This window comes from Calidris pugnax, unplaced genomic scaffold (genome assembly GCF_001431845.1).
Source record: "Calidris pugnax isolate Ruff unplaced genomic scaffold, ASM143184v1 scaffold219, whole genome shotgun sequence".
In the NCBI taxonomy this organism is placed as follows: domain Eukaryota; kingdom Metazoa; phylum Chordata; class Aves; order Charadriiformes; family Scolopacidae; genus Calidris; species Calidris pugnax.
Genome location: NW_015094507.1, coordinates 7680921 through 7698529, shown reverse-complemented (window position 1 = coordinate 7698529; position 17609 = coordinate 7680921). Strand labels below are relative to the sequence as shown.

The 17609-nt window shown below is 39.4% G+C and overlaps 1 protein-coding gene across 1 annotated transcript in view; it reads left to right on the top strand.

The window, feature by feature from the left end:
- The window catches only part of AMD1 (adenosylmethionine decarboxylase 1), a 17483-nt gene extending 1072 nt beyond the window's left edge, over positions 1 to 16411 (top strand). Inside the window, exons 2-9 of the mRNA XM_014964603.1 lie at positions 9006 to 9092; positions 10568 to 10694; positions 11162 to 11264; positions 12105 to 12147; positions 12245 to 12389; positions 13419 to 13511; positions 13590 to 13745; positions 14245 to 16411. Coding sequence (XP_014820089.1) covers positions 9006 to 9092; positions 10568 to 10694; positions 11162 to 11264; positions 12105 to 12147; positions 12245 to 12389; positions 13419 to 13511; positions 13590 to 13745; positions 14245 to 14385 — 895 coding nt within the window. The 3' untranslated portion in view covers positions 14386 to 16411. The remainder of the gene's footprint in view (positions 1 to 9005; positions 9093 to 10567; positions 10695 to 11161; positions 11265 to 12104; positions 12148 to 12244; positions 12390 to 13418; positions 13512 to 13589; positions 13746 to 14244) is intronic.
- The last annotated feature ends 1198 nt before the right edge of the window (positions 16412 to 17609 follow it).

Sequence of the window (17609 nt, the reverse complement as noted above, 5' to 3'; positions counted from 1 at the left end):
CCCCGGCCCTCCCCCGAAGTGTGGCTGGAGCCCGGTCTACACGTGAGCCCGCTGGCCCCGCTCCCGGGCCGCGCCGCCGCTTCCCCCATTGACAGGCGGGGGCCAATGGGAGCGGGGCGGCGGGAGGGGCGGGTCCGCCGCTGTCACCCAATGGGCATGTGAGGAATGTGCTGGCGCTTCTTTCCTGCCACCCGGGGAGGGAGGAAGAAAGGCCCCAGGCCCGGGCAGCTCCCCCGCCTACACGTGTTTGGGGAGGGGGGGCATCGCTCCCCTCCTCCGGCCGAGGGGGTGCCGGCTCGGCCTTTGGCAGCCCGGTGGCTGGTGGCCACCTGCCGGCACGCGGGTCATCTCCGGAGTGGTGCTGGGCGAGACAGGTGTGACATGGCTTCACTGCGCCGTGTTTTATATAGGGGTGGGAGTCCGGAGAGGCCGGAGTACCTAGACTTCTGCCTTGCAATAATGAGGGGTCCAGCTGTAGATCTGCAGAACATCACGTTCTGGCACAAGTGTCCTGGAAGTGTCAGAAATTGGGAGCTTGAAGCACAAAGCAGAATCTCCTTATGGACTCAGAACTACGTACAGGTTTATAGGAGGGACAAGATTGGTATGTAGATGTAATCAGCTGACACAGTTGATAAAAGCAGGCTTGTGTTAAGCATACAGGACAAATCTGAAGGTTATGCTATACTCTCAGTATAGTAAGTGTTCAACCCTTCAGGTTCAGATGGTAGCTGGAGGATCTGGTGTTCTCAGTGTACCCATTTCTGTGTGTGTATATCACTTTTACCCCAAAGGGGTCTTTGATCAGGGAGCTTGGAGGAGAGCTTGTCATGATGTATTGAAAATTTGCAATATGTTAAAGATGATAGCATCTTTGTTCAGTGGCATATTTAGCATATGCTCTTTGTCTTTTCCTTTGTTTTGGTATTTCTCAGCAAATTTCCTGTGTGTAGAGTTAGCTATCCAAAGATCTGAATTGCCAGTGGGCAGGTAACTGCCTTTCCTGAAATAATGAATAGCCTGTGTTGTGTGTATCTATGTATTTATACCACCTGCTCATGGGTAGTGGAAGCTTCATTTATGCCACGCCAGAAGCAGAATACATGGTTAGCTCTGACCTGTTGGTGTAATGAGGTAGTTTGCTCATGTAACTTTCTGACTTGTGAAGCTATTTAGACTTTTTTGAAGGTCTCTTGAGACCCCACCAGTAGTACTGCATGCAATTCTGGGATCTCCAACATAACAAGGACATGGACCTGTTGGAGTGGGTTCAGAGGAGGGCCATGAAGATGATCAGAGGGCTGGAGCACCTCTCCTATAAAGACAGGCTGAGAGAGTTGGGGTGGTTTAGCCTGGAGAAGAGAAGGCTCTGGGGAGACCTTATAGCACCTTCTAGTACCTAAAGGGGGTCTACAGGAGAGCTGGGGAGGGACTCTTGATCAGGGAGTGTAGCAATAAGATGAGGGATAATGGTTTTGAACTGAAAGGGGGGAGATTTAGATTAGGTATCAGGAAGAATTTCTTTCTGTGAGGGTGGTAAGGCGCTGGAACAGGTTGCCCAGAGTTGTGGATGCCCCATCCCTGGAAGTGTCCAAGGCCAGGCTGGATGGGGCTTTGAGCAACCTGGTGTAGTGGGAGGTGTCCCTAGATGATTTTTTAAGGTCCCTTTCTACCCCAACCATTCTATAAATATTGTGCTTAATATGGAAATCATCAGATCTCATTATACAGTTCTTTGAGATCCAGTGGTGTAGCAGATGCCACAAGGTAACAGCTTGTATAGTTAATGTCCAGCCAAGCCTGGAAGACTATTGCAAATCCCAGCTGAAATATGTACAGATGATCTGAGTTATGCAGGCACTTCAGGATTCCTGTTGTGTTTTACTTTAAATGTGCAAGATTCCAAAAGTACTCATTTGACTTTGTGTTAATATGTTGGTGCTGGAATGTACAGATCGAGTTTAGAGATGGCATTCTGCAAATGCTTTCCTCATTGACTCTGGTGTTCTGTTTGTCAGCTCAGGCTGATGTTTACAAAACTGCAAACTTAATTTTTAAAACTGTTCAAGAACATTTAATACAATTGCAAGGCAGGTACTGTGATGGTTTCTTTGTATGGTTTGGATATGGCTGTAAAGTTTTAATAGAGTAGGTTCAAACTGTTAACTCTTCAACATGTGGTCTTTAACACAGTTTCAGAGCTGTGAGCAAGCTTTGAAGGTCTTTGTGTTAATTGGCTCTTAATACAAGATGTTAATTGAAGCTGTGTATGTCTTTGGTAGGAAGCTGTGACATGTCTGAAAACTGCTGGTAACCTGTGTCCAGGGGTAATTATCAGTGATACTGTGTTGCTAGAATGAAATGAAGTTTATAAACATTCTCTTTTAGAAAATTGTAGGAATTATTTATTACAGGTGATAGATGAAAATGCAAAAATCCTGAATACAATATATCCCACTCTGCTCAGTCTATAAAGGCAATTGAATAAGCTAGTTTATGTTGAACAGAACTTGAAATCAAAGCTGAAACTGTAGAACAATAGCTAAATTAGAATCAAGTTGCAAACCAGTTGAGCTTGCCTTTTGTATTGTAATACCTGCTTAGTAGTGAAATGTGAGCCATTCATCTAATGAATGACTAAGCTGGTGTTCAAAGCTAAAAAATTCCATGTTTTGTGTGCTTGCTAGAGATTAGGTATTTTGAGTCTTTGAATTAGATATCTCGCTGGATATCACCAGCAAGAAAAGGAAAAAAAGTTCAAGAACTGATGCGACTAAGAAACTTTTTACATTTTTTCCTCCTGTGGGCAAGCCTGCTTTCTAGAGAAGAGTTTGGATAGTTGTAAAGTATTTCAGAAAAGATCTGATTAAAACTTAGTGTTTTAATACATTCAGTAAAGGTCCCAACTAAGAATTTAAAGGGAAATGTTGAACATTGGCCTTTACTTTGCTGTTAAGATCTGGGGGGGGTTGTTTGTTCATTTGCTAATCAGTTCTGGAAAAAGGTCCTGTGGTTGAAATAGTGGCCGGGCATCTGAAGATGATGCCGAACCTACTCATTGAAAAGTGGGATGAAGTTAATGTTTTTGTGGTCTTGAAATAATTTGCTTCAACTTCAGTTCTTGTTCTGACTATGCTTTGTAAAATGTGTTGGGTTTTTTTTAAATAGCCTTAAACTATGTATTAAAAAAAAAGAGGGTTTCCTGAAAGCATGCTGAGCATGCTGCGAGTCCTGGAATTCTGTGTTGAGTAGTGGATTCACTATCCCCACAACAAAATAAGATGTTTATTCCTTCACATGATGTGCAACTATGCATTTCTCATCAAGAAACTCGAAAAAAAGTGTGGTAATGAGCAAAATGGAGTGATACTGATGGGAGATTCTCATCCTGTGCTACATGTCCGTAAATACTTGCCTGAGAAGAAGGTGGGGTAAGTGGGATTGTGCCAGGATAGAGGCTTCTGTCACTGTGCACTTGCTGAGCTTTTTTTACATGGCAATACAAGGTAATCTGGAGACTGCAATAACAATAAAAGGCCTGCAACAGGAGCAGGAGCAGTATGCAGCCTTTAAAGCGCTACCTTTGGCCATCTTTGTGCCTTTGCTGAAATATCTTGGTGTCATTTGGGATGGTTTTCTTTAGTAGTTGGCTCAGGGCTTTCTAGGGAAGAGGTGTTTTGTGAGGAGTACTGCTTGGAATCACTTTTGATGTGGATGCAATATTCCATTCAGGTGCCTGTCTTTAATTCAAGATTAAGTGCATGACCCTGGAGAGTTTAAGTTTAAGGGAGATGCAGACAGTATTTTTCTATGTGCTCCAAGCGCAGATACACAGGGCGTGTGGTTTTTGTGCACTCCACAGATAACTGCTGAAGTAAAGTTATCAAGTTGCCTGTGCCTTGTGTCTAAATTCAGGGTGGGAACATAGCTCAAGATAAATTATCTTCAACAGCAATTTATAAATAAGTTATAATTCTAATAGGAAATAATTCACATGCATCTGCAGAAGAATAAACCTGCTGCTAGGAGATACTTTAAAAAGCTTGTGATTTTTGTGTGGTTGGTCTGTGCTGTTTCAGGATGCTTGAAACTAGTGTTGCAACTCTGCTGACACTGGTTATCTAGCCAGCTTCTGTGCTCCTCAGGTACAGCTCCTCTGCATAGGCAGCTTAGACAAGGCATGGAATTCGACTGAGTGGTATTGGTAGGAATTTGCCTAATTAACAGTTGCCTGCTAATAAGGTAACTGATCTGTTGGCTCCTAATACTACTCAGTAGGTAACAGGTGAGAGAACAAAATGTTGCTCTGCAGTCGAATGCTTGATTTTAAAGCAAGGTCTTACAGTAAAGTACAAGATGAAGATGCTTATTACTTAGATTATTACAACCAAAGTAGTTCTGCTTTAATGAAAAGCTATGCAAGGGCATGTATACAGCTGAAGCTGTCTTTAGGAGTGTCACAGGGTTTATTACCGAAGAATTCCTGCCCTACTGCAAAACCACTTTTCCTCCCAGCACTGCCCGGGCTGTGTTAGCAAGGTACAGTTACTGGGGTGGTGGGATGGTATGCTAGTGGAAGCTGTTAATTGCTGATAGGAACAAGTTCTTGATGTAGTTCTTTATCTCTTGAAATTTCTGTTATCCTCTTCCCAGTTGGCCTGAAACAGCAGGACTGTGTTACTGGCTGATATGCTTGACTCCTGTGTTAAGAATCTGTTTTACCCCTGAAGGTAAAGGCTCAGAATAGGCTAGTAAACTTGCCTTCAAAATTATGGTTTTATTTGGCAAGGAAAACTTGATTAATTGCTTATTCATTCCTTATTTCTCAGAAATATGAAATAAAGGAGCAAACATGATGGTTCAGAACTTGGTTGAGAGGGACTGTTGACTATACATTTCATTACACGCTTTAAACATGCTTCCTAAAAATTAAATTAAAATACTTCTCAGCTCTGATAGGTTTTCCATACTGACATTGCTGGGTGGCAGTTTGACTGGAAGTTATTTGTACTCTAGTAACACATCTGTGCTGATAAGGCACTAAATATTGCAACACAGGTATAGCAGTAGATTGCTAAACTCAATTTCTTTTCTTCTGGCATGTTCTGTTAGTCAAGTATAGAACGAGTAGCTTTCTACTATTGAAGCATGAACAGTTTTTCACACTGGAGTAGATGCATTCCATTTTTATTTGGTATTCTCTGAGCATGTGCAGCTACTTAAGATGCATGGTGCTTGCCTATTGGACAAACTATTTTGACTTTCAGTAGGTGTCAGTTATTTGAAATTTCAGGAGCAGGATCTTAAAGCTTTGGAATGAAGTGGGTAATAAGCCTAAAGAACAGTGGGGAGTTGGTCTCAAATGCATTTTCAGTTTGAAGTTCCAGTCGATGCAGGTCTGCCATGGAACTGACTTGGCTACCAGTGATTTTCATGCATCATAATGTACTATGCTTGGCTTGAGTACGGGAAAGCAGCCTTCAAAATGTTTAGAATTGTCCTGTTATCTGGCTATGGGAAATAATTTAGGAAATACTAATGCAATCCACGTACTTCCCATTGAAAAGGCAATTCCGAAGAGCAGAAGCCCATGGTAGCATTTTATTAAGAATAAGTCTCTTTTGTTCCCCTTTTTCAGTTGGAAGCTTTGCTTCCCAGTTACAAGTTCACTCAGTTATGAAATAAGTAATGTTCTCAAGTATTTCACAATTACTAATTTTGAGAACTTTTATTTGACAAAATAAAATGGGATTAGCCTCAATACATGTACTGATAACCATTGAAATACTATTTTTAAATTGGATTTTTTTTGTTTTCACTTTAATTGGAGGTGTACGTTGCTTGTCTTTAACTAGTAATGCTTAAATACTTATATAGATTAAAGAAAGGGAAGAAATGCAAGAGTTAGACTTTGAGTGAACTCAGTTTACTTGGTACAAAGTAGTCCCAGATGTTCTTCCTTAGCTCTGGTTTAAACAATGGAAAATGTCAAATGCTAAGGTCATCTTGTTTAAATAGATTACAGTGAGATCAAATCCAGCATGTTAGTGGCCTTTCTGTAGTTTTCTGTACTTAACTTTAAAATGCATCCAGGTACAGGCCAGTATCTCTGCAAAACTTCTCCCTAATGTGGCCAAGGCTCATTCTGAGTGCTGCTATTTTCTGTATGTTTCTGGATCAAGCTTGACATCTTGTGTATTTCTCACCTTGTAGGCTTTCTTCCTTAATGCTACTCTAATAAGATCAAATTATGAACTTACACTTTATTCCTGTAAAGGCTGAATGCATAAACATTTAGCATGTACTTAGTTATGGGTTTTGTAGTGGAATAGTGAAAACTGAGCAAAATTTTAATATGCAATGGTCTTGTGCAATGGCAGTTTGCAGCCATGGTACCTAAATGCCAACTACAGTACTAATGAGCATACCTAGGGACTTTCTTTGCATGGTAAGCTTTGGACTTAACATGCAATATTGTGTTGTTGGCAGCATGCTGTACTGATCCTTCATTATTGATCTCCTTGGAACACCAAAATTGTATTATTTTCTCCTCCACTAATATGTGATTGAAACTTAAATGAGCCATTTTCCTGAAATGTCTGCATGTGAACTGCCCTATAGTGATACTTAAAGAAAATTCTCACTGGCCTATATAAAGCTAAGGTTTTGACTGTCTGACCAGGTAAGAAGCTTGTGAAGGCTGAGACGTATGCTCTTGCAAAGCCTGAGATAGTTACGCAGACATTAATGCTTAGACAAGTACAAAATCAGATTTGTGGTAATGCACAAGTGGGGTTTCTGCAGCTCAGCATTAGGCAGTATAAGGGAACTCTACCTCAGCTTTCATAAATGCTATGTCACACACTGAGTATTTCTTTAATGACAGATGAAGTATGATTAGTAGTGGTGCTGGAATGATTCGAACAGTTATTCCACCTTACTAAACCACAGTAACATGTTAACCTAGTTCAGTTTACAGGAAGAGTATAATAGGATGTTAGAGGGAAGATACTAAGGCTGGCAAACTTATGGAGGTGTGCTGTAACTTCCAGAGAAAACGAAATCCTTCAGTCTTCTCACCAAGTTAGCCTAGTTGTCTGTGAGTGTTTGAAAAATAGGTATAAAATTCACTCTTTGCATTTACCAGATTTTTCAAAGATGGGTTGACACTTGCATCTTCATTCTGAAGTATCAGGATCAGAGCTAAAAATGGCATAGGCATAGAGCTGAATAAATGTGTGGAACTCTGAGCATTAAAAACAAGCTCATTTTTTGACATGCAGATTTGAGTAGTCTGTCTATAGTTGCAGAAGAGCATTTCATGAAGGTTCACTAACCCAGGGTGGTAGAGGAAACCTCACTTTGATCTGAAGTATCCAGTAATGCTACTGAGTTCATAAACTTGTTCAGATGTGCACTTAATTATGAGAGATTTTAAGATACATAGCTAAAATGAAGCTATAGAGCAAGTTTGTAAATTAAGTACATTCTGGGTGACTCCTATATAAATACAATAGTTTAGTGCCATATACACTTTAAAAGGGAAAATCTTTAAGTGTTAGTAGTAAGAGTACAGAATTCTGTTTCAGGAGGCATTCTCAAGCAAGGGAGAAATTAAGGCACTTATTTGCTGGGGTATTTAGAGAAGCAAAGAACATCTGGATGCTTTTAATTGTATGTACAGCAGACTCTACAACTTAAACTTTGCAAACTGACCAGTTTTCTAAAGGGAAAGGTTGGTGGCTGCGGGAGGAACCCTGCTGATGGAGTTAACAGTGAGTGCTCTGTCCTGAAGTACAACTAGAGAGCTTTTGCAGTGTCAATAAAGGGAGAGAGGTCTGAGCTTGAGGAAGGATTAGGCTGACAGTTATATGGGCAGCTGAGCCAATCTAACATCTTGCTTGGCAATTCTTTCATGCTTCCAGCTGCAAAGGATCCTATAGTTGTCTAATGGGCTGCTAAGTTTTATGCCGGGTTAGTAAATGTCTTGCTTCATGACAGTTTTCAGCACAAACCTGTGGGTGGAACACGCTGTGGGAGGGGAGCGATGGCAGAGGTAGGGCAGCTGGCAATCTTGTGACTTTGCAAATTCGGGAAGCTCGATCTGTTCCTGTCTGCTTTACAGCAAACTTGACTGTATTGGATTCTGCTAATTTGGTGTAGGCACAAGACTGAAGTAACAACCAAAGTTTTTTTGCAAGTCTGTCACTTCTCATGAGTACTTCAAAATTTTTGGGCTTAATTTGAGCCCATTGATTTTTTTGATTTCATAATAAAATTCCTTGTAGAATGAGTAGTGACACTAAAGAATTGAAATATTGAACTTCTGCCACTATACTGCAATCTTGTGCTGTAGTTTCAATTTGCGCCAATGAAAATAGTTAAGTTTATTTTCTTTTAAGTGTAGTATTTCAGACTATTTGCTGTAAGTCCTCTATATCTTCTAGAGGTAGAAGGGATTCTATGATCCTGATTGATCAAAGAGGAATTTGGGTCATTAAGATGTGTTAATTTTTAGGGCTGGTTTTCAGTTAAATTATGGGCTTGACTCTAACAGATGGACAAACAAAACATGTTGATGTTAACATGTTGGTTTATTACTCTAATAGTTGCCAATGACTAATGTGAATGAAGTACATGGAGATTCAACCTAAAGCATACCTGAAGTTATAGCAATGAATTTTATCTCAAACATGTGAGATGCAGGACTTAAAGCTATCCTGACTTGCCTAACCAGAAGCCTTGGGTTGCTGTTTGACAACTGTCTTCGTGCAGCTGGTTTCACCAACAGATCTGGAGGAGTACGTAGCCATTGGGAGATAAGAACTGGATATTACTGTATTGGGATAGTTTCTATATAAAAGTCCTTGCCTTTTGTGATCTTGAATTCAGAAACTCAAAACAAGAGCGATAGTCTTGTTTGGGCTATACTTTTTACTCAGGGTTCCAGAAAGCTTCAGTTAAGTCTAACGTGTTGTTTGTGCTCTTTTATAATTTCTTCACAGGATTGAGTGGGACAAACTTCTGGAGAATGTGCATTGTTTGATCATAAGTGTGACAAAAACTGACAAGCAGGAAGCTTATGTACTCAGGTAAGCCACTAGATTATTCTTTTAGTCTCCAGGGGTAAAAAAAGTTAAAGCTGTTGTATGGGATCCACTTGGCCAAGAATCCAGTCTTTGTCATGAACAGTGGGATCTTAAACTACAGCTTGCAGGGGTCTGTTAATCATAATACTGTCAGGTGTCTATTCAGTAGCAGAAATGTCTTCATAGTTACCGATGTTTGTCTTTTTAATTTAACTGAAAGGATTAAGGACAAGGCTGTGGTGTTTCTGTACCTGATCCTTGAATTTTGTCCAGGGATAAATAAGTCTCCCCATTTAAGAGGTTTAGGATTACTTCTGCAGAACAGTGCATGTAAGTGTCACACTTAGATCAGCAAAAACTGTATCAGTAGATCGGCTTTAACTCCAGATAAATGCAATCAAGTGGAACAGCTCTTGCAGCTGAACTATGTAAACCATAGAAACCATAGAACCATGTAAAACCATAGCCTTCCTGAAATCTTGGTATTTCTGTGTTGTGCAGCAGTTAGTTGTAAGGACACTACTTCTGCCATGTGTTTTTCATCTTGCAAAATACTTCCATACTCTTTGTACATGAACTTTACAGACACATTGACATTCTGTTTTACTTGAGATTACGAAAACTAACTTTTGTACTTTGAAAGACTGCCTTGAAGGCAAGGTTGGGTGAAGAGCAAGCTAGTCAAAAACTCTGCTGAAGTCTTGTTTCTGCAAGCTTCATATATTTAAAAGAGTATTCTGAAAAGAATGTAACTGGTTACAACTGTATGCTGGATGAAATATAATGTTTAGTTTGAATTCTGAAACAGCATTCCAAACTGGGTTAGTGTTTTAAGCTAGACTCCCATTGTTCTGTTACTTGGTGAGAAGATAGTTGCATTCAGAACACTTGAACGTGTGTAGTATCAATGCTAATCTCCAGTCGGACTGTAGTTAGTTATCTGACTTACACCTTATGTGTAAGATACAGTTTATGTGTAGTTAACTTCTGTATTGTATAGCTATGCCAGTACTGTCATTATGAGACTCCTGTTTCTGTGGACAGGTGCTAATTTACCACTTTGCAGTAGTGAGCTTTCCTAGAAGATGCAGCCAGACAATTCATGAAATTCGTTTAAGGCTTTTGCCTTTTTTTGAGTTGACTTTCTCATAGGCTTTATTTCATCCATGAAAGTCAGATTTCAAGTTTGACTCTGTTCTGTGTCTGGGCTAAGAAAATAACACATTTATGTTGTGTACTCACTTGCAGCAGATACTTGTTTTGGGAAATCATAACAGCTCTCAAATATCAGCTAAAATCTATTGGTTTGATCCATTTGCCAAGCATGTTTATGTACCATATGCTGTATGTTCACATACAGTAATGCATTTGGTTGGGGTAAGAACTGAGATCTAACCATTGCCTCTTGGCTTGTTTAATATAGTGCACTTAATATATTTTTTTAATGTATTTTTAACATACCTCTTTATTTTTTACAGTGAGAGTAGCATGTTTGTCTCCAAGAGACGTTTCATTTTGAAGACGTGTGGTACCACCCTCTTACTGCAAGCACTGGTTCCCCTGTTGGAGCTTGCTAGGGAGTACAGTGGGTTTGACTCAATTCAGGTAAGGTGCCAGAAATTGCTGCATCTTCTTAGAATGTACAAAAAGCTTTTCACTAATATTTTGAGTTCACAGATCTTATTAAATATTCTGAAACTTTGCTATTTCTGTATGCTTCCCGGAGTGGGAAGATTATAAGATTGCTTGGTCTGCTGTAGGATTTAGCCTTCTGTTTGCCTCTTAAAGGCTGCTAACTTATAAATGCTGTTGTGCTGTTGAGTTAAGGTTACTTAGGGGTGAAAGAATTCCATGTCCATGTTGTCAGTGCTAAAGTCACTGATGTTTTCTTGTGGGAAACAAATTTGGAAGTAAGCAGTCTCCTGTACCTTACAAGTTAAGGAATTACAATATGCCTCTGCAATGGAAATAAAACAGCTAGCAGCGTTTGCTAGATTTTGCATTTTGCTAGATTTTTCGATTCAAGGTAGACAGCTGTATGCAATATCTAAGATGAACTGTTATTTTTTCAGAGCTTCTTTTATTCACGTAAGAATTTCATGAAGCCTTCCCACCAGGAGTACCCACATAGGAATTTCCAGGAAGAAGTAGAGTTTCTTAATGAAATTTTCCCAAGTAAGTTCGTTAACCTTCAGCAAAGTTGCACAGTGTCAACTGTTGGTGTGAAGTGAGAAGTGCTAAACAATACAATACATACAGGCTGCCAGGCCATTCATTCACCAATCCTTGCGGTTCTGTAGCCAGCACAAGCTTCAGCTGCATAAAAATCCAAGGCTATAAATACTTATTTTCTGAATTTCTTACACTAACTTGCCAAGATAACATTTAAATCATACTAAGCTTAACACGTTGTCTTCACTGAGGTCACCTTCAGGCTTTCGAATGGAGCAGTAAGTCAGTCTGCAGAATCCAGCTCTCACTAACCCTAAAAGCCTCATTAAAAAGGTAGAGTAGTAATTCAAGGTAATTAGTATACTGAAAAAAAATAAACTTTCTGCAGAAAAGTTGCTGCTCTAAAGAATAAATTCAAACATGTAATAAAATCTAAAACCTACAAGAATAACATTAAATTTTAACTACTGGCAGAAAAGATTTTGAAGGAATATGGAAGCTGTTGTACTTATCTGAGTTATTTCAGAAAATGCTAATTGTAAATTCATTAAATAGATTCTTAAGAAGGCTAGGGGTTCTGTCTGTGCGTAGCTAAAGCTGTAATCTGAATTTCTTGCTGGTAGGCTCTGTACTGGGGTGTCCAGACTACCTTCTGAGGGAGCCTGTTCTACTGATTATTGCCTTTCCATTCCTGAAGTTAAATGCCTGCTTATTTGGTACAGATGCTGACTCTCAGTGGTCTGTGAAAGACTTCTACTACATTTAAATACAAAACGAAGCTAATCTTTTACGTAAAGTATCAGCTGTGGTATATTAACTGGAAACCTTTTTTTTTCTTGTCAGATGGAGCAGCTTATTGCATGGGGCGTATGAATTCTGATTGCTGGTATGTATGTGAAGACTTTGAAGTCTTTGGGGCTTACAGTAGAACTTAACTTGGTGCTTCTAATATTTATTACATAAGTGATTTGCATTTTTTCTAGGTACCTGTACACCCTGGATTTCCCAGAGAGTCGGATATCCAATCAGCCTGATCAGACACTGGAAATTCTGATGAGTGAGCTTGACCCAGTAGTTATGGACCAGTTCTACATGAAAGATGGTGTTACTGCAAATGATGTCACTCGTGTATGTTTGCTCAAAAATGAAACTTTTTGGGGAATGGTGGAAATTGGGCAACAAAATGCTTCACTTGCTATTTAATATGGCATTTATTTTTTGGTAGGAAAGATCTCACAGAAAATGTCAAGTTAATGTTTTGAGGGTGAAATTGATTTAAATCCCTAAGAACATTTTGGGAATATAACTTCACATTTTCAATGCCCCTGCCTTAGCCTATTGAAAGGAGCAATTTTCAGTGTTTCAGGTGATCAGAAGCTTATCCTCTGACAAATGGAAGAACAGGAATAAAACCACAATTGAGTAACCTCCACTGAAGGATGGAGGTCATGAGGAATAAGACTTAGACTGAAGATAATGAATGCCAAGAGAATAGAGGTGTCAAAATCAAAGTTAAATCATAGAGCCCTTTCGGGGGAGCTGGGGAGGAGGATTTAAGGTCTAACCATAACTTGATGGTTTTGCCTCCTTTTCCCCTTTTTCCAAATGGGGAAGTCCTGTGACATGAAGAGGTTTCTCTGACAAGTGCATTGATGTCATCTGGTTTTCCCTCTTAGGCTTTGATTCTCATACTGTATTTGCTACTGAGATCTGGCTGTAGCTCAAGTATTGTGTGGGAAATCAAAGTGCATGGGATTGCATTTCATTCTAGGGGATAAAGAATGCGATGTCTCGCTCTGGAGTAAATGTGCATGGCTTTCACTTTGTGGATACTGGTTGAACAGGAGTTTTCCATTTTAGTTGCAGAATCGGTTATGTATTAGAGCTCTAAGCTGTTCCCTTGTCTCGGAGGTGTGCAGCTTGGCTCTGTAAGAGGCAAAGGATCTGATAACTCGTGTGCAACTTGGCACTCAGTCACTTGGTAAGTGACAGGATGGCAAAGCAAGCTCATCTACAGTGGTAAAAATTATCAAACTGACTTGTTACTGGGAAAATTCTGGTGTCCTGTCCTCTCAATTGGTGTTCATTCTGCCTTTGAGGTAAATCTGAACAAGTTTAAGGATAAACTGAGTGATGTAATCTTAACTTCTGTTTCAGATGAGTGGAATTCGTGACCTGATACCAGGTTCTGTTATTGATGCTACAATGTTCAATCCTTGTGGGTATTCAATGAATGGGATGAAATCGGATGTAAGTTTTACACTTACTGATCATTAATATCAATATAAATAGTAATTATTTGGCAGTAATAATATTTTATTTTTTCAGGGAACTTACTGGACTATTCACATCACTCCAGAACCAGAGTTTTCTTATGTTAGTTTTGAAACAAACATAAGTCAGACCTCTTATGATGACCTGATTAGAAAAGTTGTAGAGGTTTTCAAGCCAGGAAAATTTGTGACAACCCTCTTTGTTAATCAGGTGAGTTTTCTTGACTTACCTTGTCAGTTCCTGAAATGCATATAGAAAGAAACAAAGCAAGGCTAGAGAGATCTTTTTACTGGTGCATTAGTAGTTTCCAGTGTGCCTCTATATTTGGAAGGTAGTTTCTTTGGAAACCATGCACTGAATCTGATCTCCAGGAAGCTTAAGAAACACTAAGATAAGGCAGCCTGATGTCAGTATTAAGTCTAATGACTTCCTATGCAGTTCTGTGTAGGCATAATTTCTGCTTCGGTATTTTTCTGTATGTGGCTGCAGCTGTCGATTGTACAAGTGCTGCTGGTGATGCTGCCAGCTATTCACTGATAGAAAAGTGGTACCGTACACAGGGAGCAGAATCGCTTCCTGCAGCACTGCCAGGCACAGGTTTGAGGCACATTAGTAACGGTACCACAAGAACCATAGATAAAATACATATTGTGCTAGTCCCTCTTTAAACGCTAAGTTTAAAAATAACTTTCCCTCTTTTGTTTTCCAGAGCTCTAAATGTCGTACAGTGTTTTCTTCTGCCCAGAAGATTGAAGGGTTTAAACGTCTTGATCACCAGATTGCCCAATTCAGTGATTATAACTTTGTTTTTACCAGTTTTACAAAGAATCGCCAGCAACAGCACAGTTGATTAAGAATGAAGAAAAAGCGCAAAAAGAAATCCCATATAGAAGGTGGTGGTTGCTTTCTAGTTAATGATTCAGGGGGCCATGCTTTCCACTCCCACCACCTTGTAGTTGTGGAAAGCCCTAGGTGTAATCATAGTATAACCATTTTGAATTGTATGCATTATTATATCAAGGAGTTAGATATCTTGCATGAATGCTCTCTTCTGTGTTTAGGTACTCTATGCCACTCTTGCTGTGAAATTGAAGTGCATGTAGAAAAATCTTACTGTATGAAACTTTACAACACTTGTAAAAATGATTCAGGTAGAATTACACACAGTATAGTTTTTCTCCAGGTATCACCAAAAATTCCCCACAGACAAGGCTTTCGTCCTCATTAGACTTTAGCCTCAACCTACTCACTGGGGACAGTTCTTTGTTAAATTGACACTTTTTTTCATCTATGTTGTGATTTCAGTCTAAAACTGTTTTTGACAAACTTTTATGATTTCTAATGAAACTGATTACTAATTAACACTTCCATGTTTGGAGAAAGTTCTTAAAACAGTTACAAATTGTTTTGCTACTACAGGTGATGGTTGATTTATTTTTTAAATCAGACTGACTTTTCATGCTCTACTCAAGCTTATAGGAACTCGCTCAGCTATACCGTCGCACTGGGCTAATGCATTGGTCTTTCACCTCTAGAAACTCAGATATAGGTACTAATGCAGGTTAAATGTCATCTTACCTTAATGCTCGTTTATCTGTCCACATCCCCGAGCTGTCACACTGCTACACAATGGCGGAATTTGAAGAGGGTCCCAGACTTGATAGGGGAAGAGCTGAGTCAGGATGCACTCAGTGCTTTGGCATAGTTGTGTGACAGCTTTGCAAAGGGCAAGTTTATATTGGCACCAGACATTTTCTTTCCTAATCACCAATTATGTCAGACTAAGAAGCTGGTGCTCTTGAGCACTGGCAGGTAGATCTAGTGAAGGAGTGGAATTTGCCAGGCTGGGTGTGTTGATTGGTTTGGATTATTCTCAGTAAAACCTGTGACCACTTCTAACTGTAAAGAGTGCTTCTAAACTGGTCCAGTGTCACTTCATTTTGTTGTTCCAAGCAAAGCTAATGCCTCTATCTTGTGACAGTCCTGTGACATTGTTGTGCATGTGACTTACGTTGTATTTGAGTGTTGTGACTTCATCTGTTTTTTCCTCCTAATTACTAAGGTGGTTCCTCTTACTGTGACTCGAGGGCATTAAGTGAAGGCATAGAACAAGAACTGTCTGGGACACCTGGACAGAAGTGAAGTAGAATGCTATTCATAGAGCATGAATAAGTGTGTAATTCAAAGTCACTTTAATGGGTATTGACTAAAATGCAGGCTTTAAAGAGCTGGCACACCTTCAGCTATGTTTGGAAATGCTGGGATTTTAACAGCTCTGAGACCAGCACATTAACTATGAAATTGAGGTTTATTTCCCCCCCTGCCCCTTGTCCTCGCAATGTTTTGACTCTTTCTGGTTTGACGCAATGGTTTTTTGTTCCTTCTGTATTTATATATGAAGCACTTTTTCAGTGCTTCTAAACTAAAGTCTGCTTGGTTAGAAATCAAGTGGTTGGAACATTTTGAATTTTTTTAATTTTAAGCATATTGTTGAAGTTCCTTACCAATGTTACCAATTACATGCTGTAAATGGCACTAATGCCTTTTGGTGTTAATATTGAGGACCAATACTTCAGTGGCGTGTTTTTTTTTTTGTTAAATGTCGTCCCAACTGACCTGACATTTGTTGGCTTGAGGTCCTTTAAGTAGACGGAAAATCCCCTTTCAAGTAATACCGAAATACACATTTTTACAAATAGAAGCATAAGCCTCGGCTATAAAAATGAAAGCTGTTGAATGGATTATTGAACTATCTAGGGTGATCAGGATGGGGGGAGTATGGTGTTTATAATTTCTGTGGTGTTAGACTTTGATCATTTAAAAATATCTGTACCACAACTTAATGCTTCAATAAAAGTTCGCTTAAATTGTTCGTAGTGATGCTGTGATTCTACCCTTCATACTCTTCATGGTTTTTTGGTACCAAATGGTTTCATTTTGAAACAGATTTATGTGTTTCTCCTCCTGAATTGCTTCAGATTTACTTTGCTTTAGTAGTGGATGCATCTCAACTGTTAATATGTTGGTAGTTTAAAATAAGACAGCATGTCAAAGGGAGCCAAATGAAAATGTTATGATATTCCTGAGGCTAAAAATGTTTGTCAAAATGAACGCAAAGACTTGAGATTTGCTGTCTTCCCCCAACCTGTATTTTTTCCTCAGCATTAAATATTTAAAATATTCCTCTGAACTAAGACAACTCCTGCTTCTGCTGGTCTTAAGTAACAGAGCTCTGGCATATGTTTATGATGCTTGGGCTTAGACTGACTTTGAGAATTCAAGTTGAAGTGAGCCTCAAGATAAAGTAGGCATGTACCTCATCTGGATAGTAAAACTAGGCCAGAAGCTGGTGGCTGGGAACAGCAGCACTGAGCAGATGCAACCAACTGAAGGCTCCACAATTCCATGTGATGAGTCCTACAGGAATAGCAGCTGCAGTTTAACCATACCTGCAAACCATACCTGCACTCTAACAGTGCTGATATCCGCCCCCAAGTTACCTAAGTAGGGAAAACCTGTGTGTTGAAGGTCTAATACCTTTAAATTGTTCATTAGCCACCCAGAACATAGCCTGTGATGCTAGATTTCTCTAATTTTGCTTTGGAATATTAAATAGTAACTTCTGCTTATTTCAAGTATTTAACACTGTTGAAAATGCCTAATTAACTCTTCTATGAAAAGAAGAAATGTCAACTTACAGCATCAAGTGATCCTGTCTAACAGTCTCAACTATGGCAAGTCAGGGGTAACCTCTGAAGAACTGTTTTCTAGACTGAACTCCACAAAACTGAAGATTCATCTTAGTGTTTTTCTATTTTAACTGACTTTGCCAAAAAATTGCAGATTTCCTGTAAAATTATTTGTCATCTTCGTGTTTCACATTGGGAATGTTCTTAAATAATAATCCTTTACACTATCTCTTTTCTCTTGTAAATGGTGCTGAGCATGGATATGAGAAAGTGGTATCTACGGAGTTCTGTTAGACCAACACAAATGCTAAGTTCGCTGTAGTCATTGGCTGTGTTAGATTTCTGTGAATAAATCAATGGAATAATCACTGTAAAGGGGTGGGAA